Here is a 27,989-nt window from a genome sequence, read left to right as displayed (position 1 = left end):
CATTCACTCAGAAGAGGTTTATCTGCTGCTAGTTTGCTTAGCTCATGGTTCTCTGCTAAATTCTTCCCGGTTCTCCGCTCGCTCTCCCCGGGCTGTCCGTGCGCTGCTCGCCGCCTCTCCGCCGCCCTCCTCCGGTCTGCAGGGAGCAAACATGCCGTTCGGTAACACGCACAACCAGGTGAAGCTGAAGTTCGCCTCCGACCAGGAGTACCCGGACCTGAGCAAACACAACAACCACATGGCCAAGGTCCTGACCCCCGCCATGTACGAGCGGCTCCGCAGCAAGCAGACCCCCAGCGGGTTCACCCTGGACGACGTGATCCAGACCGGGGTGGACAACCCAGGTAACCATCACAGGCACTTTTGCACTGTGACCTGCTGAGGGAAGAGCTGCTTTAGACACACGGAGGGCTTGAGTGAAACGGTAAAGATTAGAGTTCCAGCATGTAGAGCTGATAATCCAGAAGCTGCTACCTGTCAGTCAGTCAGTCAGTCAGTCAGTCAGTCAGTCAGGTGAGATGTTTGTGTTCAGCTCCAAGGATCTGCTCCAGCTGAACCTGACCAGGATGTCAGCTGAGGAGGAGTATCCAGATCTCAGTCAGCACAACAACCACATGGCCAAGTTCTTAACCCTGGACATGTACAAGGAGCTGAGGGGCAGAGCTACCAGCAGCGGCTTCACCCTGGAGGGGCTCATTCAGACAGGGGTTGATAATCCTGGTACAGTAACACAAGGAGCTTTAGACAGGAGCTGCTGGGATCACAGGAAAGGAAGAATTAGTTTACATGTTAACCATAAAAAACATCAAACATCTGTATTTTTACACAACAGCTCGTATACAACGTTGGACCACAAATTACAGTATTATTTACTGTGTTTGTATTAGAAATACTATTATTTTACAGATATGTTCCATTATTTGAAAGAACAATTGAAAATTGGTAAATCATTTTCAGAACAGTTTTGTACAGACTTTCTACATTTTGTTAAATTACAAAGAAAATAACAGAGAAAAATATAAATTTGCATTTTAACCATTTAAAAAAGGACCAAAACTGTAAGTAAGGTCCATTTAAAAACAACAACAACAACAAATAAATCTGTAACTGCTTGACTGTAAAATAATTTTTTAAAAAAAACAATATTTACTATATTTAATTTAGAAAATTATTTGCTGTTATTTGACCGAAAAAAATATATTCGGGACTGGAAAAAAATAGTAAAATAAATAAATATATGTTACAGATAATATCAAATAAAATCACGGACAAAAATATAAATTAACATATTAACCATAAACAAAAACTGTAAATAAAAAAATCTCTATTTTTTCTAAATGCATGACTGTATAATTGCAATTTTTTAAAATGTATTTAATTTACAAAAGAGAGAAAAAATGTATATCGGTGACTGAAAAATAGTAAAACAAAAAATCCCACCAAGTCTGTTTTCCTACAGATTTTCCCTGTTGATTAAATTATAATTAATATCCAGTAAAATCACAGAATAAAGTATTAATTTACATGTTAACTGTAAACACAAAACTTTAAATAGTATCCACATCAGAATTAGTTATTCATTGTGTCTCTGTAGATTTCTCTGTTTTACTGTTTAAATCTGCTAGAAATGTCATTATTGGACAGATATTTGCTGATATTTTCACCACCTTAACAGTTGTTGAACGACACAGTGTTCCATTGTGTTTTTCCCGTGTGCTTCCAGGTTTATTATTTCCCTCTGATGCAGGTGAGGATGTGGAGTGACCCTGTCCTCTCTCTGCAGGTCATCCCTTCATCATGACCGTGGGCTGCGTGGCCGGAGACGAGGAGACGTACGAGGTGTTCAAGGAGCTGCTGGACCCAGTGATCGAGGACCGACACGGAGGATACAAACCCTCGGACAAGCACAAGACGGACCTGAACCCGGCCAACCTGAAGGTACCACACCTCTGATACCATTAGACCAGTAGAGCAGCAGCGGGACCCGTCTAACGTCTGGTTCTGTCTCAGGGCGGAGACGACTTGGACCCCAACTACGTCCTGAGCTCCAGAGTCCGGACGGGTCGCAGCATCCGAGGCTTCTGTCTGCCGCCTCACTGCAGCCGAGGAGAGAGGAGAGCCGTGGAGAAGCTCTCCATAGAAGGTACCATCAGGTTATGTAACGGAGATGCTCAGTGGTGGATTCTAGGTAGAGGACGCCCCCTAGTGGTGTCAGCTGGAACTACAGTCACCATGACAACAGGACTCAGCTGGGACCAGCTGAGTCCTGTTGTCATGGTGACTGTAGTTCCAGCTGATGTTCACTTTAGTGTGTCAGACAAAGGAGCTCCTTAAACAGGAGCGAGTATGTGGAAGTTTCAAAAAGACCCGTACATACATGTGTTTAAAATTTTTTTTGACATTTTTTTGAAACTATAATAATGGGTATTTTACAGATTATCCGTTTTTTTTTTAAATTACATCTAATATCTAGTGAGATCACAGAAGAAAGTACAGATTTATATTTTTCATTGTTAACAAAACTGTAAATAATCCTTAAAATCTAAATTACAAATCTGTATCTTTTATAAATAATATTGAATTCTTTTACAGTGTATTTTTACTGCATCAAATCAGTAAAACATGTTTTTTTTCACAGCTATTTGCTGTTAAAAATTACATATAAGGACTGAAAAATGGGTAAAAAAAAAACAAAAATAAAAAAATAAAATAAACAATTAACAAAAATGAACCCCAACCAAAACTGTACAGAATATCCATCTCAAAAATCTCTATTTTAACAGTCATTCGTTCTTTTAGCACCTGACTGTAAACTTTTAATGTTTTACTGGATTTAAATAAGCTGAAAGATGCTGAACGTTGCAATGTTTCACTGTCCTTAATGCATTTTTTTCTGGTGCTTTTGCTGCCACATTTTTGCCAGTTTTTTTACAGTACAATCTCTGTAAATACATATGAGGGGGTTAGGAGTAGAGCGGTCGAACCCACAACCCAAATATGGTGTATCCATGACACTTCCAATGTTAAACCAGTCTGGAAAACACAAAACTTTGAACCCATTTTTCTGAAAAACTACACACGGTGTGTCAGACCACTCTGCTTCCAAACCCTTCATTTAGTCCTAACGTGTGCAGCAATCTTCTGCTCTGACATCAGTTCTTAGAATCAGCTGCTTCCTCCCAGTTTTTACAGCGTTTAGTGTTTCTGCTGCTTGCTGACCGTTGAACTCGTCCCTGCAGCTCTGGACTCTCTGTCTGGAGACCTGAAGGGGAAATATTACGCTCTGAAGAACATGACGGACGCCGAGCAGCAGCAGCTCATCGATGACCACTTCCTGTTCGACAAGCCGGTGTCTCCTCTGCTGCTGGCCTCAGGGATGGCCCGGGACTGGCCCGACGCCAGGGGCATCTGGTGAGCTCCATGTCTGATTGGTCCTCGCTGCTGGAAGTCTTTCTAACGTCCCAGTAAACTGATGTTCTGTCTGCAGGCACAACGACAACAAGACATTCCTGGTGTGGGTGAACGAGGAGGACCACCTGAGAGTCATCTCCATGCAGAAAGGAGGAAACATGAAGGAGGTGTTCAACCGCTTCTGCACCGGACTCACCAAGGTCAGTTAGAGACTACAGTCCGAGCTGAGTGTCTGTAGACTGGATGTCTTCTGATGTTGATTCTTTCAGTAGACTGGACATCCTCTGACGTTGATTCTTTCTGTAGACTGGACGTCCTCTGACGTTCATTCATTCAGTAGACTGGACGTCCACTAACGGTCATTCATTCAGTAGACTGGACGTCCTCTAACATTCATTTATTCTGTTGACCGCTGACTTGTGGATGTCCACTAACGTTCATTCCTTGATTCTGCTGCTCAGATCGAGACCCTGTTCAAGGACCGAGGCCACGCCTTCATGTGGAACGAACACCTGGGCTACGTCCTCACCTGCCCATCCAACCTGGGCACCGGCCTGCGAGCTGGAGTCCACGTCAAGCTGCCCAACATGAGCAAACACGCCAAGTTCGAGGAGGTCCTCAAGAGGCTGAGGCTGCAGAAACGTGGAACCGGTGAGCAGAAATCCAGCTGCTGTTGCTGTCAGACATATCTGGTTCTGTCTTTAAATCCCGTTTTAAAATTTAAAAGCACCTCAAGCGTTTCACATGTGGACTACGGCGTAAAGTTTCACCTGCAGCTACGACATTTAGTAGGTGACTGTGACTCGTTAAGACGCACAAAAATGTAATTTACGCCAACGCCCAAAACCCAACAGGAAGTTGGCCATTTTGAATTATGTCATTTTTTAGCCGATTTTTGGGTCATTTTTGCATTTTTAAAATCTATATGCTCAAAGGGGGTAAACCCAGAGAGACCTCAAATTTGTCCAGGATGTACAGCAGGCATGGGTGATCAAAAGTTATCTGAGAGTGTGGAAGTGGCAGGACTCTCGATGTTTCACCATGAAACAGGAAGTGTTAACTAGCCTGTACACGCTCCAGTCTGCCTCAAATTTTACATGTGTGATCAGTCCAGCCCTCATCACATCCATAGGCCAAAATACTCTCAGCCGCAGCGCCACCCGGTGGAAAAGCCTGGGGGTAGCCGGGCCACAGGGATGCGAGGACCCAATCAATGCTGCTTGCAGCTTTAACTATTCGTTCTATTTCTTGATTCACACCTGTAGCCTGGCATTTCAATGACTTTACAGGAGGTCCTCGGTTTACAACGTCCTCGACTTACGTCATTGTGTTGGAACTGGTTCCGGGTCGGTCCTCGGTTTAATGTAGGGCGTTACGTCGGAACTGGTTCAGTGGAACTAGTTAGGGAGCGGATGAATACTGTATGTACAGCGGTGCTATAAGATGGCTTTGTTTACATTTTCACCAGAGTTCCAACTTATGGCGAAAATCTTCATACATCACACTGGGTTAGGGTTATGAACAGACCCCCTGTACATCATAATATCTAGATTTGACCGAGCCAGGCCTCGTGATCTTCACATTAGACCATGCTGTGTTGTCTCTTCTGTCAAACGGTCGACGTGCACATCGCTAACTCACATATTCTAACCTAGAGTCAGCTGGAATCGGCTCACTGATTCCAGCTGACTCTGGGTTACAATCTGTTAAAGGTTGAAGCCGATGTAGAGACAACCAGGCTGCTCACACTAAAAACCCAGAAAATTCAAAGCCAGGACCTGCTAGCTGGGAGGCTACGGTGCTAAAAACCTCCCAGTCTGACACCATTTTACACACTCCAACTACAGCAGACTTATCAGAAAGATCCTCACGTTTAGGTCATTATAGATCCTGATCTTTGAGGTGATCGGAGTAGACTCAAACTGTCCAGGAAGTGATCCAAACTTCCTGTAATAACTACTTCCTGTTTCCCGTCAGGTGGCGTGGACACAGCCGCGGTGGGCGGAGTCTTCGACATCTCCAATGCCGACAGGCTGGGCTTCTCCGAGGTGGAGCTGGTGCAGATGGTGGTGGACGGAGTCAGGCTGCTGGTGGACATGGAGAAGAAGCTGGAGAAGGGTCAGTCCATCGACGACCTGATGCCCGCCCAGAAGTAAACCTTCCTCTCCTTCCTCCTCCTCCTCACCCTGAATGCTCTGTACCGCAGTCTGCTTCTGTATTTAAGATGTTCCTGTAAGGTGGAGATCTGATGTGAAATAAAATGTTCTGGTTCAAGTTGAAGGTTTGTGACGTTCTCATTAAACGTGAAGGTTCTGAAGATGGATTCTGGAATCAAAGAGGATGAAACGTTGATTCAGTTGTTCCTACAGTCGACGTCTGTCCCTGAACGCAGCACAGTTTACATTCAGTCTGAGAAAACTGGAGAAATAACTGAAGACATGATCACAAGAAGAGCAAAACTGGAGATTCCTGCTAGATGTTTAGCGTGTTAGTTGGTTAAAGTGAGTAAACTAGAACTGATTTATTGCTTGAAGTTGATGTTAAACTTATTATATTACTTGAATTTCCCTTGGGCTTAATAAAGTATCTCTTAAACCTCAAACTGTCAATCAGATTTTAAAATCACCCGATTTAACTTAAACTGAAACAAAAAACTGAGCTCTGAACACCTGAAGAACTCAAAGGTCTGAACTTTAAGGCTCCTGCTGGTAAGTTTGGTGATTTACATCTCTGAAGACACCAACATAAACCAAATTTAATGTAGTTTTAAAATAAGACAAATGTATATTTTCACCTAAAACCAATGCAGTAGCTCAGTTTTTGCTCACTTTTTTAGTAAATATATAAAAATCTGATGCAGACAGCAGCTCAGTCGGTGTTCTGAGTTTTCACTTGTCTGCATCAAATTTTTATATATTAAGTGTATTTTAACTAAGTAGAATCCCTTGTTCGTTAAATGTTTTTATTTTCACTCTATTTTTTCTGTTTAAAGTGCAACTACAACATAAATTTTAATCCTTTTTCAAAATAAAAGTTTGAAATTCTCCTTAATCTCTGAACTCAAAAAAAAAGTGTTTGCGGGTTTGAAAGATATGAAATCTTAAAAAAATAAAAGCAACCCAGTAACATTTATCAGAGTAAAAACAAAGAATCATTAGATTTCCAACTTTCTGACACTTCTATAACTAAAATAATTCAAGTGCGAGCCTCAAAATTTGATATTTCTTCAAAACCACTTCTTTCTTCACATCCTGTTTAAAAATATTTCCAAAAATAAACCGTTTGTTCTCAGTCCTCTGTAAATGTGACGCTGCAGTTCAGACTTTATATTACTACCGTTACTACATCCCACCTAGTGAGCTTTGAAGTTCATTCAGACGGCATCACGGTACCGTAAAGGAATCTGTAAATGTACCAGCAGAGGGTTTTATCCTCAATTCATATAATAAACTGTCAGAAGAGAGTGGAAGAAGCTGTGTTTCCATCCAACTAGCAAACAAATCTAAAGTGAACGCCTGAAATGAAACAAAAATAACAAGAAAAGAAGTGAAAACAAAAACAGCAGAGCGTGGCTCCGTCAATAACCAGTTGGGACGTTGAAGTTGGACAGACACTTTAATTGAGACATGAGTGACCCTTTAACCATGTGGGCGTTTTACATGGACTCCCCGTCATCTCTACATTTTAACGAAATACAAAAGAGAGAGAAGAAGAAAAAAAGAAAAAAAAGGAGTATTGCAGTGAAGCCGTCTTGAAAGTAAGATACATTATTTACACTGAAAACAGAAACGCTACGTTAAATTCGTCCTTTTTCCAGGAGAAGAAGAAGAGGAGAGAAAAACATGAAATAAATAAGACCAGAAATGCTTTTTTGTCCACATTCACAGCATGACAAATCATATTATAATGTCGCCCCCGTGTGGCCACACAGATATTAGTAGGTAATTCAGTGATTATTGCCAAAAGCCTTAATCTATACATTATAATATTCAATACATACTCTGGATTTGTTTTAAAAAAGGAGACATTTGGAAACTGCTACTTGGATGATTGTACAGCTTAAATACTTCTAGATATATATATATATGTATACATATATGGATATTTACATATATATGTATACCTTTGAAACCCTTTTTGTTCATAGCTTTAACTCGTTGGCAACTTTGGAAGCAATGTTTTTGAAAGCGATGGATGATCCGGATATCCGTTTGAAGCGGACCCCGTTGAGGGAGAGTCTGGGCAGCTTGCAGACCTCCATCTCCCACTGGACCAGGTTCTCGGCCCGGCCGTCGCCGTGGACGCAAAGAAGCAGGAAGCTCTCTTGCTGCTCGTAGTCACAGTTGTTGGCGTCGAGCACCTTGCGAATCTCCCGCATGATGTCGCAAGGCTCCATGGAGCTGGTGGTCCTCATACTCCAAGTGAATCGGAGGGAGCGGGGTTTACTGTCTTTATTTTCCCCTTTTTGATCCCCAGGTACATGGCGACTGTCGGGACACAAACACAGGAAGCTTTAGCGGTGCCGAGACGCCGTCGTTTGGCGTCTACGGGGGGGAAAGTCGAAGGAGGTCGCTTTCTAGCTCCAGTTTGAGCCTCTAAGATGAATAATCTTTAAGCTGTGAAGCCTCGAAACTGATAAAATGTAGCAAAAATGATGTTATTTAAGATTTAAATCACTTTTTGTTCTTTTTATCTGTGTAGATTCTCAGACGTCCAAGTAGCAGTGGTCGTAGGAGCTTCGGTAGAAACCAGTTCTTTTTCAAGAACCCACCAGAGAAGTCTGGCTGGTTTCTACCGAAGCTCCTACGATTCTTTTTAAACTCATTCAGTAAAAGTTTCTCCAATTATTTCACCAATTTGGAGATTTTACATGAATATTTACTACATTTTGTCGTTAGCTTCGATGCAAACATCTGTTTTCCTGAAAATATTCAGCTGTATTTGAAAAACCCAGAAAATAGTTTGTTTTGAAATCTGAGGTTTCATCTTCTCCCTTAATTATTAAATATTTTACTTTATTCCTTCAGATCTGTGTATTTAATCTTGTTTTAAACTGATTCAATGAAATAGACTGAGAAATCTTTCAATTATTTCACCAATTGTGAGGTTTGTTTAAAATTTTCGTCTCCGGTTTTACCACATTTTGTCCTCAGCTTCGATCTAAAAATCTGTTTTTCTGAAAAACCCAAAAGATAGCTTGAGGTTTTGAAGTCTGAGGTTCATCTTCTACATTAATTATTTCACTTTTCAGTTCATTCCTTCAAAAAGCACCTTAAGATCTAGTTAATTATTTACAAATTTATTTATTTTATATATTTTTTATTTTATATATTTTAAATTTTTGTAATTATTAATAATTATTTTATTTAAATTATTTCACCATATTTAACAATCTTAAAACCAGTATTTCTTTTACTTGTTTCATTATTTTTCTTTATTTATTTTTTAAGCCAGATTTATTTCTCATGTTAATTATTTTTGCTCTTTACATTTGTCTCTATTTTAATATTTTTATTTTATTTTAATAGTTTCACCATATTTAACGATTTTAATACCAGTATTTCTTGATTTGTTTCATTATTAGTTTCCCTGTTTTTTATTCCTCGTGTCATTATGTCGTTCTTCACGTTTGTCTTATTTGCAAAACACTTGGACTTGTCGGTCGAGAAAAATAAAATTGATTAAAAAATGATTTAATATTATTTCATTTTAATTATTTCACCATATTTAACGTTTTTAAAACCATTATTTATTTTATTTGTTTCATTATTATGTTACTTTTTTATTTATTAATTTATTAATGTTTTAAACCAGATTTATTCCTCTTATTAATTATTTCGCTCTTGATGTTTGTCTACATTTTAATATTTTTATTTTATTTTAATTATTTCACCTTAATAATTTTTAAAACCAGTATTTCTTTTACTTCTTTCATTATTACTTTCCTTTTTAAAATGTATTATTTTCTTTAAGCCAGATTTATTCTTATTGTTAATTATTTCACTCTTTATGTTTGTCTATATTTTAAATGTAAATTTTATTTTTATTATTTCACCATATTTAATGATTTTAAAACCAATATTTTTAATTTTTTATTTATTCTTTTTTATTATTTTGCTCTTCACATTCATCTTATTTGCAAAATACTTGAACTTGGAATAAAATTGATGGAAAAGCTACTTTTCATTCTGCCGCCAACAGACTATTTTCTCATCCAGACGGTTTAAAGAGAGTTTTCTGATGACTTTCTGGGTGCTTCATGGGTTTTATTCACACACTGTGTTTATTTTCTGGAGAAACTGGAGCTAGAATCATTCATGCTGCTGATCCAGGAGGAAATCTGACGACAACAAACAAGCCGACATGCAGCAGAGAGGAGCAGCATGCAAACACAGAAACCACGGAGCGAAGCTGCAAACACTCAAACATCTGCAGACGAACTGAAGCTACGTTCAGTCGGGGGGGGGAACAGGAAGTGATGTCGCTGCAGGTAAACCTCACCTTGAGCCCTCAAGTCTCCCGTTTCTCTCAAACTCGGTTGAGACTCTGAGAAGGCCGGACAGGGAGGACGGTTGTGGGGGGAAAAAAGAAGAACAAAGGTGTGGATTGTGCTCGACAGAAATCATTTCAGCTCAATTCCAGTGAATCAGAAACAACGAAAAAAGAGAGAAAATGTGAACGACGACGACGAGCCACCAAAGAAAAACAGACATGGAAGACGCTGCTTCCATTCAGGAGTCATGAGAAATAAACAGATGATGTCCAGACGTCAAACTGAAACCAACGACAGCAAACAGAGAAGCAGCGAGTCGAACCCCAGCAGCAGCAGAACAACAAGAAGAAGGTTTACAGCGACTCAGATAGGATTTAAAACCTACGTTTGACCTGGAAGCAGCCTAAAGCTGCACTATTTTATTCCCTTTTTGGAGGTCTGGAATAAAAATAAACATGAAAACATTAATATGTGGATTAATTCTATCTCAGAAAACAGCAGACCGACTAAATGTATTAAGTAAAAATATCCTCAAACTAGTTTTTGTGCAGAAAAGTTGCAAAACACAAATAAAAACTCTGGAATATTTTTCTAAATGTCAAAGTTAATTTAATATTTAACCCTCAGGTTTGAAAAACAGATTATCTTTTAAAAACTGCCAAAATTACGTCATTTATCAGAGCTGGAAATAGGGCTGGGCGATAAATCGATTTTATTGATTAATTCGACGTTGTACTTAATGTCGATTTGTTTTAATGAAAATCGATTTTCTCATCAACATCCGCCACCAACGCCTTCCCGCTGGGCTCCCGTAGTTCAGAGTGCGCCCCCCTCCCCCCCGCGCTTGATACACAAACAACATGGCGGCGAGCGGTGCAGATCTAAAGGCTCGTGTTCACTAGATGCTATTTTCCCGCACAGCAACACACCACATCTGAAAATCACACGGACGGTGGGCGGTCACTAGCGGACCACAACATGGTCACATGACAGCACTGAGCAACAGCAGGACGCTACGTGGTCACATGACCGAGCTTTCAGCTGGACAGTCCTGCAGACAAGTCGGATAAACACAGCGGCTCGGCCTCAAACTTTCCCTTTTATTTCAAGAAACACGTCAGCGAAAAGTATTTCTGAAAGCATTTGAGGCGAGAAATAATCTGTGCAGCAGCTGAATCTGTCCTCGTTTTAGGTCACTGACGCCTAGTTTAGAAGTTTGAGGACAGTTTCACGATGCGTGGAATCTCCACACGCGGCATCCAATTTGCATAAAGTAGAAGTCAGTCTACTTTATGCAAATGAGCTGCAGCCCTCTCCAGGTAAACACACCTGATCACAGCTGGAAATGCACCACAACCAGACCAGCAGCCACATGCGGCGCATTTCCAGCTGTGATCAGGTGTGTTTACCTGGACAGGGCTGCAGCTCATTTGCATAAAGTAGACTGGACTCCAGCGTGCAGAGATTAGGTAGGGGGTAAAAAAAAAATCAGATAAATCTGAGATTTTTTTTAGGCCATATCGCCCAGCCCTAGCTGGAAACTTTAAAAACAGAAGAAAAAAAAAATAGATTTTGAACTTTCCAACAGTCCTTGAACTACTCATCTGGGACGTTTCGTTCTCTTGGAAAAATTTACCAAATCAAATCTTAAAATTGTGACTTTTCATAAGCCAAAAATAAACTGCTTGCTTTAACTACAATCTGTAAAAAACTAAAAATTCTGTGCTCCTCTGCCCAACCGTGACGCCTTTAGTGACTCAGCTGTGACCGACAGTCATGTGACAAAAATTCTGAGAGTTTTCTGCTGAACTAAGTTTCCAAAGAGCAGAGGACACAAGTAAGAACCAAATTAAAAATGTAAGCAGTAAAATATCTACAGGAGGAAAACATTGCACATGTTGATTACAGATGTTCAAATTTTTCTAAGATAAATCATGCAATAAATTAAACTTTTCTTCTTTGTTTTTTTTCTGATTTATGGCGTTTTAACTTATTTAAATTGCACAGAAGAGATTTCTGAGGTCTCTCTGCTTCCGGTTTATGGTTAAAAACGAGGAAAAACATGACGGAAACAAAAAGAGATGCTCAGAAACGTTTCAAGTTAAGAGGGTTAAATGCATCAAACAGAGAAACATCTCATTTTAATTATGTAGTCTGCCTATTAAAAATGTGAAAAAGTTCTATTTTAATTGTAATTTAATTCAAAAACGGTCATATATTCTATAGTAATTCCACCTAAAGTGAAATATTTTAAGCCTTGTTTTGTCTGAATATCAGCATCCATATCCTAATATTTTGAGATGAATCTGTACTTTGGTGGCCAGAATAAAATAAACTAACACTAAAAGTTACTTAAATACCTTTAGATTTTGCTCCGTGACATTTTAAAGTCTGAATTATTGACGTCATTTCATCGCTTAACTTCACACTAATTCAGGTTTTTGATTTGATTGTGAGGATTTTCTTCCATCATCAGTTTCTGTGAACAAACGGCTGGTTAAATAATAAATCTGGCGGCTTTAAAATGTGTATTTTGAGTCTGTGTGTGTGATTGACGGATGCAGGTGTGGGAGGAAACAAAAACAACTCGTTTGGCTCGATGCAGGTTTAAAACGGGCTCCAAGACTCAAACCAAACATCCCTCCACTGCAGTTTTCTGCAGGACTCAGTTCACTTTTTAGTTGTTTTTCAGCAAAGACAGTTGAGGAAACTCAAAAACAATCTCTGTTTGGACTTTAAACACGACCGGATCGTGTTTAAAGTCCGTGTTCGTCGCCAACGAGGAGCCGAGTTCTGTTTCTGTTTGACAGCGGATCTGGCAGCTCGGTGAAATGTGGGATCTTCTGGAAGGAGTTTTGAAGGACAGTTTGTTTGCTTCGGTTTCCTGCTTTATCTCTGTTTTTACCGCAGGGACGGAAACTTGTTTACGTAACTCTCTTCACCGGCTGTTCGGTGAATCTCATCTACGATTATTCAGAAACTTTTCAGACTTTGCTCCGTCTGTTAGAGCGACTCGTTCAGGTCAGTTTCACATTAATGGTCCAAATAATTAACTAATGTATTTATGATTTCTTAAACGGTGAAAATTCTGTCCTTGTGTGACGAAAATCTAACTTTGGAGTAAAAAAAAAAACTATCTTTAGAGCCACTATTTGTTTTCCAGTCTAGCTACCACCTGTAGGCACTTGAAATATTAATGTACATAAATTTAAAAAAACATAAATATTCAAAGCAATTCAACTTTCCTCCCTTCTGTTTTGTATTTTTTGTGTCTACACAGAAGCCATTTTTTTTTAGTTCTTTCTCATTCTAGTCATGGTTCTTCATGGTCTCCACAGAGGTGCGGAACTTTATAATACACTGAAAAATGTACAAACAGTGAAGAAAAACTTGATCTGATCCATACTGTCTCCATTTTAGGGATAATTTATAAAGTTTTATAAAGTTACAGCTGTATAAGAGGCTTGTATGGATCCCGATGTTGCAGATATTTAATAAACTCAGAGGAAATAATCCTAAAGAGCTGGAAGCAACAAACTAAACTTCAGCTCCTGTTAGATAGTACTTGGATTACAGAGTCTCATTAATTTGATTTTTTGTATTTTTCAGACATTTTAGGTTGTAATAGACGTAAAAACGGTGAACAAAGTACAGAAAAATTGCGTTTTTTTTGTTCTATGTGGTGTTTTTACAGCAATACTGAAGCTGAAATGAGGAAAAAGCATCTCTAGATCACTTAAAACAACTCGAAGTGTGTCATAATATGAATCCTGTTGCAGCTGTTTAATACATTTAGAGGAAACAATCCTAAACAACTTCAGCTCCTGTTAGATAAAACCTGGATTGGTGAGTCTGATTAATCTGATTTGTTGTATTTTTCCGATGTTTTAGGTTGTAATAGATGTGAAAATAGTGAGAAAAGTAGAGAAAAATGGTGATTTTTTTGTTGTATGTGATGTCTTTACACCAATACTGGAGCTGAAATGTAGAAAAAGCTTCTCTAGATCACTTCAAACAACTAAACCATCTATCTTTTAATGCGACGCTGGGGTTCAGCCTTTAATATTTATGTTATTACCACTATTATATCCCATCTAGTGAGTGGAAACTGGACATTTTTCTGATGTTTTTCTAAAGCGATACTTCAAAATGTGCATTAAAACACGTCATGGAAACAGCGGGTGATTTATTAGTGTTTAAACTGCCTCCCTGAAGCCCTGAATCTCTGCCCTCAGGAAGAGTTTCTGGTAAAATGACAGAAGTTTTGTTGTCGGTGCGCCCCCTGCTGCTCTGACAGGAGGGAGGGGTGTGTTGTGTCAGGCTCCCAGCATGCACTGCAGGACGCCCGCAGGACAGAAAAACAGGACGGGTGGAGGAGGAAAGAGACTCCAAAAACTCCTGACAGCTCGACAACAAGAGGACGAGTGAACAGACGGGACTGACAGCGGGTCCTGGTCGGCCAAAAGGCTGTGAAAAACACAAGACCGAGGGAGGAGGAGGACGGCCGACGCTCGTCCCCTGGGGGGTGGAATCGAGGGGTTGAAAACAGGCCCTTACTCTAGATCTTCATCTTCCTACAACTCTCTATATCTTCTGCTCCTGAATCTGAAAGAAGAAAATCTGAGGATAAAAATCTCCAACGGACACATGAGCAGAAAAAAGGAAAAAAAAGAAAAAGGAAAGAGAGAGGGAAAGAATATCTGAATGGATGGCGATGAGGACAGGCCGAAAAAGAAGGAAAAACATGGCAGGATGGCGAGAAGGCAGGAAGGAAGGAGAGCTGATAGAGACTGGAGGGCAGCAGACTTACTAAGGGTCTTTCCTCCCTGGGTAGAAGGGTTGGCAGGCCCTGTTTTGGCCGTCTGCCGTTTGGCCGGGTCAATAGTGACCCTGAGCAGAGAGGAAGAGCAGCAAGAAGGTTAAAGGACAACAGGACGGCAAGGACGACACAAACACACTAACTGTGAGGAGAGGAGTGAAGCTGGGAGGTGACTGAACCTAAAACGACTCCAGGAAAAGAGAAATGATGGAAAAAAACTCACTGGTTAAGTCCTGAGATGTGATTAGCAGAAATGTACGGAGGCCCAGAGTGGACAAAACGCAGCAGAAGGTTGACAGACGGGTCAGAAACGCAACAGAATAAATAAACAAATAATACTGTTGGTTCAATTATTAAAATTCATTCATTATATCTGTAAACTTATCTGCACCTTCTTATGTCATTTACACATTCTGTCACTCTTGTATTTTTTCTTGATATTTTTTATTTTTTTATCTTATTTCATTTCATTTTCATTTTATCTTATTTTATCTTATTTTATTTAAATCTCATTTAATCTCACTTCACTTGATTTTATTTTATTTAATTTCACTTATTTAGTTTTTATTTTATTTAATTTTATTTTAATTAAAGTTGGTTTTATCTAATTTCACTTTATTTGATTTTATTTCATCCTATTTATTTTATTTTATTTCATTTTATTTTATCTTATTTTACCATTTTATTTTTATTGTATTTGATCTTATTTCACTTTATTTTAATTAAATTTTATTTCACTTTCTTTAATTTTTCACTTTATTTTATTTTCTTAATTCACTTCATTGTATTTTTATCTTATTTTATTTTTTCTTTTATCTTATGTCATTTTCTTTTCATTTTATTTCATTCACTTTTTTATTTTTATTTAATTTGATTTGATCTCATTTCATTTCATTTTACTTTAATTTTGTTTTATCTTATTTCACTTTATCTTATTTTAATTATATTTTATTTCACTTTATTTTATTTTTATTTTATCTTATCTTATTTCATTTTATGTTATTTTATTTTACCTTCACTTTATACCCTAATATTCTGTGTTGTCTTATTGTTTACCCCTTTATTGAATATCCATGCTGATGTAACAACTTAAATGTGAATAATTTCAGTTTCGTAACGCTTCTATGATAATAAACTAAATACATTTGGGTTGTGGACAAAACATTTTTCACTATTTTTTAAAAAATACATTTCATAAATAAAACAACAAATAATCCGTAGTTACAGCTCTGATTTCAGATTTTATTTTACTTTTTTTATTATTAAACCAAACTAATAATTGAGAACGTCATCAACTAGTAAGCCCTCATCACAGGAAAATGTATTTTGTCAAAAGATTTGAAGAACCGTTTTCTTATACTGAGCTGTATTTTTTAACCAACATGATGATTTCTGAAGATTTTCTGTTTTCTTTTTGACTCGTCTGAAACCTTTTCCAACGTTTGGTCACGTCGAGGCTCCACAGAAATGAGGACAAACACAGAAAGTGAGGAGTGAGATGCAGGACGGTGATGAGACCGAAGCCGACCGACGAGGAGGACGAGGAAGACGACCGTCTGATAATCCGCCACCAGAGGGCGCCTCGATACGGCAGCCCGGGAAGGCCACAAAGCAGCGACACAATGACTCAGAAAGATCCGTGTTTCACAGCCTCGTTTCTGAAACTCTGACCGACAGGAGGAGGAAGCGACTCCCTTCAGAAAACCAGGAATGAAAGATCATGTCTCCTTCAACAACAGGACAAGTTCTGAACCATCTGAAGCATCATTTACCACAAAAACATCTTTTAAAACGATAGAATGTGAGATTACAGCAGCACAAGAACTCAGAGATCAGTTTGTACTGAAAAGTTACTTATTTGTGTCTTTTAGTGCTGAATTTATGCAGTTTTTAATATAATGGTGAAGATTTTAAAGAGCTAAAAACAAGGAATTAAACTGAAATTAGGATATTGGCCCAAAAATAAGATTATAAATAAGATTCCAGCAGCTGCTTTTGAAAGTAAATTGTTAAAAAAAATTGTCTGAAATACAAAAACTTGTCATACCTGAAACGTTTTCCCCTAAAAATCAAATCATAAGATTCTCACACTTGATCTCAAAGGTTTTCTCTGAGTGTAAGCTAAAAAATATATTTTTGAGCACTTCTTTGTGATATTTTGTCATGTTTTTTGATTGCTTGACGAACAATTTAGTTCTTTTTGAACAAATTTTAACTCAGTGACAATAATTTTCTGAACATAAAAACTACTCTCTTTTTTTAAAAAAAAATTCCAGGCATGGCAACAGCAGATTTTGATTTCAGCTGAAAACGCTCGGTATACAACCTTAAGGGGGGTCCAGGGGGGTGCAGCCCCCTGAAGCCGAGAGGTTTTCAGTAAAATAGAGGTGATTTAGAATGAAAAACATGCATAGATTTACAGAAGACTAGACTGTAATGAATATGTTAATTTAATGAAAAGTTAACTTACTTTTTCTTCAATGTTGTCTCACTGCATTTAGTCCTACAATTTTTACAGTTCTATAGGTCTTTTAACACTATTGACACTGGAGTTCTACACTGGTCACAAAGTCACTTCTAATGTCACAGTTTCCTCTATGGAGTCAGCTGTGTCAGTTTTTTTTACATTTCCAGAACACTCTTTAAACACTATCAGGGATTCATTTTGCCCTGAGTCATGAGTCAAATACCCAATGTTTTGTTAAATGACTCAAATATTTTACTTATAGTGAGTACTTCTGATTCATGGCTTGAGAAATCAAAATGATTATTTTAAAGCAAACTGACCCACTCTGATAATATTTGACACTTTTATCTATTTCTAGCACCGACGACTCTTGATCTTTCGATAAAAACCTCATGATTCCACCGAAAACGATCCCAATAGCTCAAAATTCCAACACGAACATGCCGCCATGAATTGTAACAAAAGAATGCATCGAGCAATTTGATTGGTCCAATCGTTGGCAGCTAACCAATTTCGACCAATCGCAAGGCCTTTTACAATGCAGCAGGAGCTAGTCTGGTTCTCTTTGTCTGTTACGCTGCTGGAGAAACGCTGAGCGCTTCTCAAAAACCGGGAGCAAAAGTAACAAAAACATACCTCACCCCCCCTAAAATTTTCTCAACGGATTTGGACGATTCACAGAAATGATCAATTTGAAAATTAAAACGGCGGATTTCGACGGAACAGCGGAAAATTGCCATGCCTGAAATTCAACCATTTATCAGAGCCAAAAACTGTAAAAACAGAAAAAAAAATCAGCTTTTCACCTTTCTGATGGTCTTTGAATGCATCATGTGTGATGTGCGGTTAAATCAGGAAAAATAACCACAAAAGAGCTGAAAATTGTGCACGTGTTGCATTCGAAAATGTGGCAAAAATAAATAGTTTGCACCAGATTTTGTTAAAAAAAAAAAAAAAAAAATTACAATCTGCATTCTAATATCAACCTAATATTAAATGTCACAGCTATACTATTCCCCCTAAAAAAAAAAATTAAAAATGAATAAATAAATAAAATAAATAACTAATCTTATATTTGGGCCAATGCGTTAGTTTATATGTGCTGTGTTTAGGAAAAAATGTTTTTAACGTAATTTAATTTAATATCCTGTGGAGTCTTTATGTTTACCACTTTATTGTATGAAATACAGAAATAAAATAAACAAATAACTGATCTTATATTTGGGCCGATGCATCAGTTTATGTACGCTGTGTTTAGGAGAGAAAAAATGCTATAAAGATTGGTTTTATTATAGTTTTATATCTGCAGTCTTTTATATACCTACTGGAAGTTTCCAACCTCATTTTGTAAAAAAATTAAAAATTAAATATATTTTCTAAAGAAGGCTTTATCATTTTATAAACTGCATCGTAATTATGGTGACTTATATAAAAACGTGCTGTCAATAAAGCTGTGTGGAAAACCTCCAAATGTCTCCAAAAGCTCAACGAAAAACTGCAAAAGAAGAGACAGAAGCATCATGGAGGCTGTTCAGAAGGTTTCTACTGCAGGTGAAAGTCATGAAAAAAACACCGGAGCTTTTAAAGCACCTCAAAGACAAACCAAACCCTACAACAAACACGTCAATGTACACAAAGGTTGAGTTTTTTACAGCTCTTAGAGGCTCAGAAACCTCCAGAAACGTCGTCATCTGAGCCACAGAGAGCTAAAAAAAAAAAATCAGTTTTAATGGTGAATAATGCAGCAGAAGAATGTTTGAAGCACCGTCTGAAGTGAGAGTCAATCAGAGAAAACAAACCACGATCAATGGCAGCTGAAGAAGCGACCCCATGCATGCGCTGGCGGTTGATTAGTGGCAGAAGCTGCTCTGTTGGTTAATCGACTGATTGTTGGAGGAGTCCGGTCTGCTCTCACAATCAGCCTTTATCCACTCAGGTCAACCACGACGACTGCATTTACACACACAGATTCATGTTTACCATCTATAATTAACTAAACAATAAGAAAGCTTTAGCTTGGTGGTGATTTTGGCTGATTTTTTACAGATTTACATCCCTCTGAAAGGAACAGTTTGACATTCTGGGAAGTAAAAGTTGAGAAGATTCACACCGTGCTCTTATTTCTGTGGGTAAAGTGAAGCTACAGTTAGCTTAGCTTAGCATAAAGACTAGAAACGGTTGGAAACTGCTAGCCTGGATCCGTCTGAATGTGACACTGGTTTTTCACAGCAGGAATTTGTTGGAATGTTTTTGTTCTGACCTTCAGAACGACCCTGCAGAACAAATTAAGTAATCTAAGCACATTTTGCAAGTAAAACAAACAGCAAAATATACAAAAAAAACATTTTCATTCTCTCTTCCGGCGGTGTTTTCTTAGTTTCAGGTTTACTCATTTTAAATTGAATAGAAAGAATAAGAAAAAGATTAGAATAAAAAAAAAAACAACTTCCTCACCTGATATAGCTTTTATGTTAACTTACTCTCAGATTGTTATAACATCACTTGCATTTACTGATTTTATAGTTTTGTTCTACTGATGCCTAAAATGATTATTAAAATCAGAGCTGCATTATTAATACAATTAATTGATCATTTGTTGACTATTTTGATAGTCGATTCATCATATTGAGGTATTTTTAAAGAAAAAAAGTCTAAATTCTCTCATTCTATCTACGGTACTTAAAATGTAATGTTTTCAGTTTATTTCCTTTGGGCTGTGGAGAAAACAAAACAGAACCTTTAGGAAACACTGATCGGCACTTTCACCATTTTCTGACATCTTTTATACCAAACTACTGATCACGTAACAGAGAAAAGAATCATTAGTTGCAGTTTTAACTGTTTTAGGACCTTATTTTACTTTGTCAACATTTTCTGACATTTTTAGACCAAAAAATGAATTAAACCATTTGAGAAATATAATCAGTAATGGAAATAGTCATTAGTTGCACTATTAACTGCTTTAGGATCTCATTTTAATTTTTCCATTTCCATTTTTAGCCAAAAAAATTAATTCCTTATTTGAGAAATGTAATCAATGAGATAAAATAAGAAAGCTTTATTGTCATTATACAGTCTACAATGAAATTCCGGTTATACACAATGTGTATAGGACCTTATTTTATTATAATTAACATTTTCTGACATGTTTAGACAAAAAACATTAATTACATTATTTGAGAAATGTAATCAATAATAGAAATAAAAATTAGTTGCATTTTTAACTGGTTTAGGACCACCTTATTTACAATTTATTTTTCCATTTTTAGACAAAAAATGAATTAATTATTTCATAAATACAATCAATAATCATCAGATGCAGTTTTAACATTTTATTTTATTTCATTGTCAACATTTTCTGACATTTTTAGACCAAAAAAATTCATTCATCATTTGAAAAATTGAACCAATAATGGAAATAATTGTTAGTTGCAGTTTTAGCTGTTTTAGGACCTTATTTTACTTTTTACTTTTCCATTTTTAGAAAATAAAATGAATTAACTATTTGAGAAATGTAATCAACTGTTTTAGGACCTTATTTACCTTCACTTTTCCATCTTTAGACAAAAAAATTGCATAATTATTTGTATATATAATGTATAATTATTTGAGAAATGTAATTGTTCACTGTTTTCAAATGTTGTTTTACTCTACCGTCAACATTTTTAGACACAAAAAATGAATGAATTATTTGAGAAATGTAACGGAAATAATTATCAGTTGCACATTTGGACTGAGCCATGCTAGCAGTTTCCATCCGTTTCCAGTCTTTGTGCTAAGCTAAGCTAACTGACTTCACAAACCAAACGGTTCCTTTCAGAGTAAAACCAGTCAATGAATCCGACCTGAACCCATGAAGTCCTGTCAGTTTGCGTCTCTAACCCGAGTGTGTGAATGCAGCCGGAGTCGGTTGTTTTCCTGCTAAGCGGTGGGTTAGTTCAGCGCCAGCAGCCCCACACGACTGGAGAGTCTCAGAGGAAGTTTCTCAGTGAGATTGTTTCTCGTTATTTTTGGCACAGAGCGAAAGGCAGTACAGGAAGTCCTACCTTTTGGTAAACCTGAATGACATGTTTCTACAACAGAACCAGACAAAGAAACAGTGAAAATGGTGAAGGAGGAGTGGAGGGAGCAGGGGGAGGGAGGGATGACGAAGCTAAATGAGTGAACAAAAATGGGGTGATTGGAATCATCAACAGTGGAGAGGGAAGGTTCATTTTGGTTTCTCATTTATCAGCAAATGATTTCAATTCCTCATTTTAGGTCAGTCATTGCAGGAGGGACGTTGCTGGCCTGGCTGCTGCCTTCACACAGAAAATCACTGTTTTTATTCAATGTGGTGATAAAATTACAACTGTTGCTGCTGCGATGACAGGTTCTATATGTGGCTGTAATTAAACAAAACACCCAATAATCACATTAAATAATGCACAAAAACTCTGATGAGGAGCTGAAAATGCACCTGAAGTTTGGTTTCTCTGTTCTGAATCCCCTAAAATATGTGAGCGATCAAAGTCAAGACTGAAACTGGATCTCGTGTTAACACAACAGGACAGAAACTCAACACACTTCCTGTTGTTACGCTTCCGTCTCAGAGACAATCACCTTTTTATGAACTGAAATACATCAGAACTGATGCTGAAATCACATAATAATGTTCTAAAAAAAGAACCAAATTAAACCTATATGTAAATTTAAAACAGATTCCACGGCTTTACTTTAATAGCCAGCGGTGTCAACAATCAGTAATTCATTAATTGTTAAATGAAAGAAATAAAGACAAAAGAGAGAAAAAACAACCTCATGCAGGATCATTGTTTTCCACATTCAGAGGAATATTTTACAGTTTTTTTTTGTTGTTCCTTATAGTTTGACACCGTCATCTGCTGATGTTTAAATTGCAAATATCCCCACTGTGAGATCAATCAATAATAATAGTTTTATCTTTAATACAGTGGATGTTTTCAAACACTAACACTCAATGTTGGCCATGAAAGTGGCTCAGTTACATGAGGGATTTGAAGAACTGATGAAGTAAACACCACCAGGTTACTTAAACTATAAATGAAACAGCAAAAACTACAGATTTGATTTAATTTAATTTAAATTGAAAATCCAAAATATTGAACACAGCAGACGAGCTGCAGTCTTCCACAGTAAAGAACTTGTGATGTTATGACTCTTGTCTTAAATGTCAAAATTATCCTGAAATCTCATCGACTTAACGAAGCGGCTTGTTCACCGTAGTTAATCCAGCTGCTGGAAACAGCTGCTCAGACGTCCACAAATACTGCTGTAGCAACTTTATCCAGGAAATCTGTCAGTTTTTACTGGATTTACAGGCAGAGCAGTGTGTCAAAGATTCATTTCATCATTTTAACATCATTGGAAACATGAAATCAGAGTCCCAACCTGAGTTAGCAAACAGCTACTAGCTAAGTGTTAGCATCAGCTAGCTAGCTAGCACCTTATTACAACTTGGACCATTACAGGCGGTTGGCAAACACACCTCCAACTCCATCTTAATAAATACTAAGAGCGTCCACCTGGTGGTGCAACCAGGTACTACAACTGATCTACAATATATTTTCTATCAGGCTTGTCTCTTAGCATGAGCCTCAGCTAGCTAGCAAAACTAGAGATGTCAAGACACCTTTTTACAGCTTGATGCTGCAGAATTCCAGCAAAAAGTGCTTGAAACAAATACTTGATTAAAAGTGAGACTTTTTTGGCATCCAAACCTTTATAATTCATCTTAACTCAAGTAAGAGTTTAGAAGACGAAGTTGGAAGTTCTAAATTCTCCAGATATCTTGTGCTAAGCTGCTCTACAGTGATGTCATTGGCTCTTGGATAGCAGCGAGGTGCATTTGTTTTATAGATTAATACAGGCGGTAGGAAAACACACCTGTAACTCCATCTTATAAAACCGTAAATGGCTCCAACTGGTGGTGGAACCAGGTACTACCACTGATCGACAACATTTTTTCTGTCATGCATATCTCTTGTCTTCTACCTTATCTGCTCATATAGATATATTTCACCAATAAAACTATTACCAATAAATAAAATTAAGTATACCATATCATCGAGAAAGCTAAAGCAGATGTGTGTTGAGTTTGTGTCTTGATAAAAACAGTTGTAGTCGTCCATTAATACTGCAGTACAGAGTATTTCTGACGCACCAGAGCCAGCTGCAGTCTCCTTATACATTATTTCTATGATGAATTAACCTGTCAGCCTGCAGAACTTCATGTTTATTCCTCTTTGAACATGAACCAAACCAGAAATGAGCTCTGTGGTACAAATAAAAGTGACCTAAGGTGACCTGTGGTGACGTTAAATGACTGATATGTGTGAAAGAGAATGTGCAGCAGGAAAATATGTCATCGTTCAGGCATCACTGAAGTAAAAACTCTTCGGTAATTTCATTAAAAAGAGGTTTTGGTTTCTGTGGCAGGCAACCAGGCAGCGACAGATAAACAATTCTTGAGCATAAATCACATCGTACAGGACAGTGAAGTGTTCCCCAGCATGTAATTAATCACTGTAACTCTACTGAGCTGATTGGCCTCTAACTCTGACAGACAGGAGATTAAACTGCTTCTACATCCGCGTGAATAAAACCCTGAGTGCTGCTTTCAGTGAATTAAAGCTTTAATCTGACGGCGCAGAGAGCGAGCGCCGCCCCGGCCCGGTGAAGCCCGTCGTGGGGGAGTGTTCTCGCCTACCTGCGGGTGAGTTTGGAGGTGAGTTTGGAGAACAGGTTGCTGGTTCCACGGCTGCGGGTCTGGGACAGCGGCGTGGCGTCGTGGGACAGCGTGGGCGACGCTGGCGGCCCGTTGTAGGTGGCGGTGCGCCGGTCCCTCAGCTGGCCGCCGTGGAAGGTGCTGCGGCTGGCGGTGCCCCGGGGGAAGCGCAGGCGGTCGGGCGTGGTGGCGTTGGCGATGCTGTGGGTCGACGCCACCGGGTTCCTCTGGCCGCCGGGCGACACGGCCACGCTGCTGAGGAGGACGGAGGAAGGAAAATTAACATCCAGGCTGGTTTTATGCTTAAAAACACGCAGGTCCAGGGCTTTTCCAGTGCAGACGTTTACTTCAGTGGTGCAAAGCAGGACTGCAGCAATAAATGCTAACTTTTATTGGCTTTATTTTATGAGATATTGCTTATTTTTTATCGTTTAGCTGTTATTTTTCAACTTTATTTAATGTATCTGTTGATGTTATTCTATTTTGCCCTTTATTTAGATATTATTTATATTTAGATATTTCCGAGATGATTATTATTTTTGTTGTGCAATTGACATCTGTTTTCATTATCTAATTAATTTTAAATTTTAATTTATTCTATTTGGTAACTTCTTCATTTATTTATGTATTTATATGATTTTATCTATTTTTATTTTCTCAGATTTCTTAACTGAATTTATTTTCTTTGTTCATCTTCTTTCTTTGTAATCTCTTTTAGCCTTTATTTATTTATTGTGATTTTGTCTATTTTTATCTAACTGATTTTTTAGTTTTATGTATTCCATTTGATCATATTTCACTTTTTCTTTTTTATTATTTGAATATTTTATTTATTCACTATCATTAATATTATTTTTTAGCCTTTTGTTTATGGTTTTAACCTTTTTTTCCCCTTTCTGATTAATCAATCAGTTGTCTGGTTGAATATCAGGAAATGGTGAAAAATGCCAATCAGTGCTTCGTAAAGTCAACAAAAGTCTTTTTTTTTTGCCAAACATATTCAGTTCACTGTCACAGAGGTGGAAATAAAATTGAAAATATTCACATTTAAGGACCTGGAAACGCAGATTTTAGACCGATTTGTCTTAAAAAACACCTCAAACCTTGATAGCTACTCACTGGCTAATCATTGCAGCTTCAGTGAAAAATTACCAACACAAGTTTTTGTTTGGTCATCCAAAATTCAAAGATATTTAATTTACCACAGTGTAAAACTGAGAAATTACTTTACCAAGAAGCTGCAAGCAGAAATTTTAGACTTTTGTCTTTAAAAAATTACTCAAACCCATTAATCGCTTATAGAAACTGTTCAGTTTCACAGCTGACAACTAATCGCTTCATCGCAAACTTGTATTTTAAGTCCACTATCTTTTATTTACTGATCTGTCCAGCAGTCAAACACAGACTTCAAACCACAAGTAAACTACTGCAGTGGAAAAACATTGGAGCAGTTTTATCACCTTTCCCTCCTGATCTTTAAATATCAGAGAGTTTGTTATTCTTGCACAGGTTTCTAACGTCTTAATGGGTTTTAGGTAAATGAGTCTGGCATGTTAGACGACAGCAGGGTGGGAAATTAAAATTAAACAAGAGAAAAGCTGCACAAAACACTCAACAGGCAGTTTAACAAGGACCTGTTAAACTCAACAAACTAAACAACAAAATTCAATAAAACATTGTAGTCTGGTGGTAATTTAACAATAGACAATGTTAGAAAAGTGACTTTTGTGCATTTTTGAACCGGTACAAACAGTCTAACTTTACTAAATTAATCTGTCTGTCATATTTCATCTAAAAATGCAATTCTGTAAACTGAAAATGCAATAACACTTCAAAATGTACGAAAATCTGCTCTTCAGTTGATCAAAAACACTTTGTCATGTAATTTCTTTCACACTGATAATCTAATACTATGTTAATTTTCTGCTTAGTTTTGTTTTTATCATTTATTTAATTACCAAAATATGGTATTTTCTGACTTTTAAACACACTGAGATTACTTCTATTCTTAATAACATTATAGATTTCAATATTGTAATGATAATTTATTATATTTTTAGGCGCAATATTTCAATATTTGTGTAATAATGTCTCACTACCTCAGAATCATCGCCCATAATATTTCTTATTTTCTATTCTAGTCCTCTTTTAGTTTAATTTTTAGTGACGTATATCTTTTCTACTAGACACTGACTTTAGTGTCATGTTGTTTTTCTGAGAAAAATCTAACACATGAATATTATCTGATCTTTTATTTTGCACCACCAGTTTATGTGCAGGTTATGTGCACATTTGTAGCATTTTTTCAGGTGCTGTTAAAAGAGTTTTCAATACATTTTATATTATTTTTTGCCATTTTTATTCAAACAAACACTTCCAGGAACTCACAGACTTAAATCCTTTTGTACATTTCTACAATGTGACGAAGTTTGGAGGTGAGGAAAAGTAAATTACTGTTTGATATTTGAACTTTCACGGTCAGAGTTTCTCTGATTCCTGGGCTCAAAAACAGGATCAAACCATCTGCTGATAAATTAGAAGATTTAGAAAGGGCTAATTCTGCAGCTTTGTCTTAATTTCCCACCGCGGACGTCAAGCTGTCGATGTGCAGAATGAACAGTGAGTTCCTGCTGGGTTAGAGAGTAAAAACAGAGACGATGGTCTTGGGGATCGGGGAGCAGCTCAGCCTTCGAGTCGCAGGGTTCCAGACGGAGAAGATCGGGGAGGAGAGGCCAGGAGCAGGTTGTTATCGTCCGGTTTATGGTCGGCAGAAGGATGATGGAAAAATAGCATCACACACAGAGTGGAGCTCGTCGTGCGTCCAGATTTCAGTGTGTGGATGCTTATTTTTCTCTACTTGTGCCTCCACTGTGATCAGCATCTGAAATAAAAACTCAGCAGCGGCTAAAAGCGGCTAAAACTTTGATCTGCTGGAGTGACGGAGCTTCGTTTGGCTGCTGGAATAATCTAAAAAACAACCTGAATGCATGAAGTGTTCTGGAGTTTAGCTGTTTTTATTTGCTATTTTTTTGGTTCTGTCTGTAAAGCGCTTTGTGAACTTATTTTTAAAAAATACATATATATAAATAAAGTCATTATGATTGTCAGTCATTTTCCTGATTAACTGATCAGTTGTTTGATGGACAAAATGTGTCAATCAGTGTTTCTAAAATCCAAAAATAATCTCTTAAATGTCTTTTTTTTTTTTTTTTGCTTTTTTTTGCCCAAAACATTCAGTTTATTGTCACAGAGGAAGACAAAAATAGAAAATATTGATATTTAAGGACTTGGAATGACAATATTTAGATTTTTATTCAGCAATTTTGACAATTAAATAAAATATTCAGGATTTTTTCCAAGCAGAAACTGGGTATTTACAGCTTATTTTGATGTTACAGTTTATTTATTTGTATTATTGAAGGTGCATCGTTGTTTAAAGCAGCCACACACATGATTAGGGTTGTTAAATACAAACATTTGCAGGTTTAATTAAGACATATCCAACAGTAAACTGAACAAATTTGAGTTTAGGATAAAACAATCTTTCTCAATAGGTCAAATTTTAAAGCTCTATGTTTTGGGAATTGTAACTGTTCTATTAATCAACTAAATAATAATAAACATTTTGTTAAAACATGTTTCAAACTCTTCGACTTTTCAACATTTTTGTGGCGGTGGCTAAAGCTAAGTCGCACTAAAACTTGTGTTTTATTCCTAAAGAGATCAAACCAGCATTACTCCGATAATAAATTAGATTTAGGGATGTGAATGATAATTTGATGATCAGTTATTGGCTGTTAATAATTTACTGGATTATAAATATATTAACTGTTGAAGCAGAAGATGAGGGATTTTTAAAAACAATTGAACCAAGACAGTAATTTCTTTTAATTATGGACATATTTTTAATTTTCAAATGTCACTTTGGTGGGAAATTTTAGGATTTAATCTTTAGTTAAAAAAATAAATAAAATTTACAAAAAAAAAAAAAAAATATATATATATATATATATATATATATATATATATATATATATATATATATATAATGATA

The 27,989-nt window shown here is 37.2% G+C and overlaps 2 protein-coding genes across 25 annotated transcripts in view; one reads left to right on the top strand and one right to left on the bottom strand.

The window, feature by feature from the left end:
• The first annotated feature begins 151 nt into the window (after nucleotides 1–151).
• Nucleotides 152–5,691, top strand: ckba (creatine kinase, brain a). The gene is made up of 7 exons (XM_023294051.2): nucleotides 152–344; nucleotides 1,784–1,938; nucleotides 2,011–2,143; nucleotides 3,240–3,411; nucleotides 3,488–3,611; nucleotides 3,873–4,062; nucleotides 5,389–5,691. Exons 1-7 carry the CDS (start codon nucleotides 152–154, stop codon nucleotides 5,565–5,567), a joined length of 1,146 nt encoding a protein of 381 aa, XP_023149819.1. The 3' UTR covers nucleotides 5,568–5,691.
• A 1,316-nt stretch (nucleotides 5,692–7,007) lies between these two features.
• Nucleotides 7,008–27,989, bottom strand: part of mark3a (MAP/microtubule affinity-regulating kinase 3a) — an 88,464-nt gene continuing 67,482 nt past the window's right edge. For 4 of the 24 annotated variants that reach the window (XM_055005792.1, XM_055005795.1, XM_055005799.1 and 1 more), the window contains 4 exons: nucleotides 23,918–24,190; nucleotides 21,237–21,263; nucleotides 9,913–9,957; nucleotides 7,008–7,898 (listed from right to left, as the gene is read on the bottom strand). In XM_055005792.1, coding sequence (XP_054861767.1) covers nucleotides 7,553–7,898; nucleotides 9,913–9,957; nucleotides 21,237–21,263; nucleotides 23,918–24,190 — 691 coding nt within the window. In that variant the 3' untranslated portion in view covers nucleotides 7,008–7,552. Of the gene's footprint in view, nucleotides 7,899–9,912; nucleotides 9,958–10,289; nucleotides 10,343–13,805; nucleotides 14,510–14,714; nucleotides 14,795–21,236; nucleotides 21,264–23,917; nucleotides 24,191–27,989 lie in introns of those variants that run through there. The other 20 variants (XM_055005793.1, XM_055005800.1, XM_055005802.1 and 17 more) reach the window with 15 other exon arrangements.

This window comes from Amphiprion ocellaris, chromosome 20 (genome assembly GCF_022539595.1).
Source record: "Amphiprion ocellaris isolate individual 3 ecotype Okinawa chromosome 20, ASM2253959v1, whole genome shotgun sequence".
In the NCBI taxonomy this organism is placed as follows: Eukaryota; Metazoa; Chordata; class Actinopteri; family Pomacentridae; genus Amphiprion; species Amphiprion ocellaris.
Note: the sequence above shows the minus strand (reverse complement) of the source record. Positions and strands in the feature narration are given on the sequence as shown.

Coding starts and splice junctions, on each gene's coding strand:
- ckba (XM_023294051.2), top strand. CDS start 152: ATGCCGTTCGGTAACACGCACAACCAGGTGAAGCTGAAGTTCGCCTCC. Junction 345..1,783: donor GACCGGGGTGGACAACCCAG/GTAACCATCACA, acceptor CTCTCTCTGCAG/GTCATCCCTTCATCATGACC. Junction 4,063..5,388: donor GCTGCAGAAACGTGGAACCG/GTGAGCAGAAAT, acceptor GTTTCCCGTCAG/GTGGCGTGGACACAGCCGCG.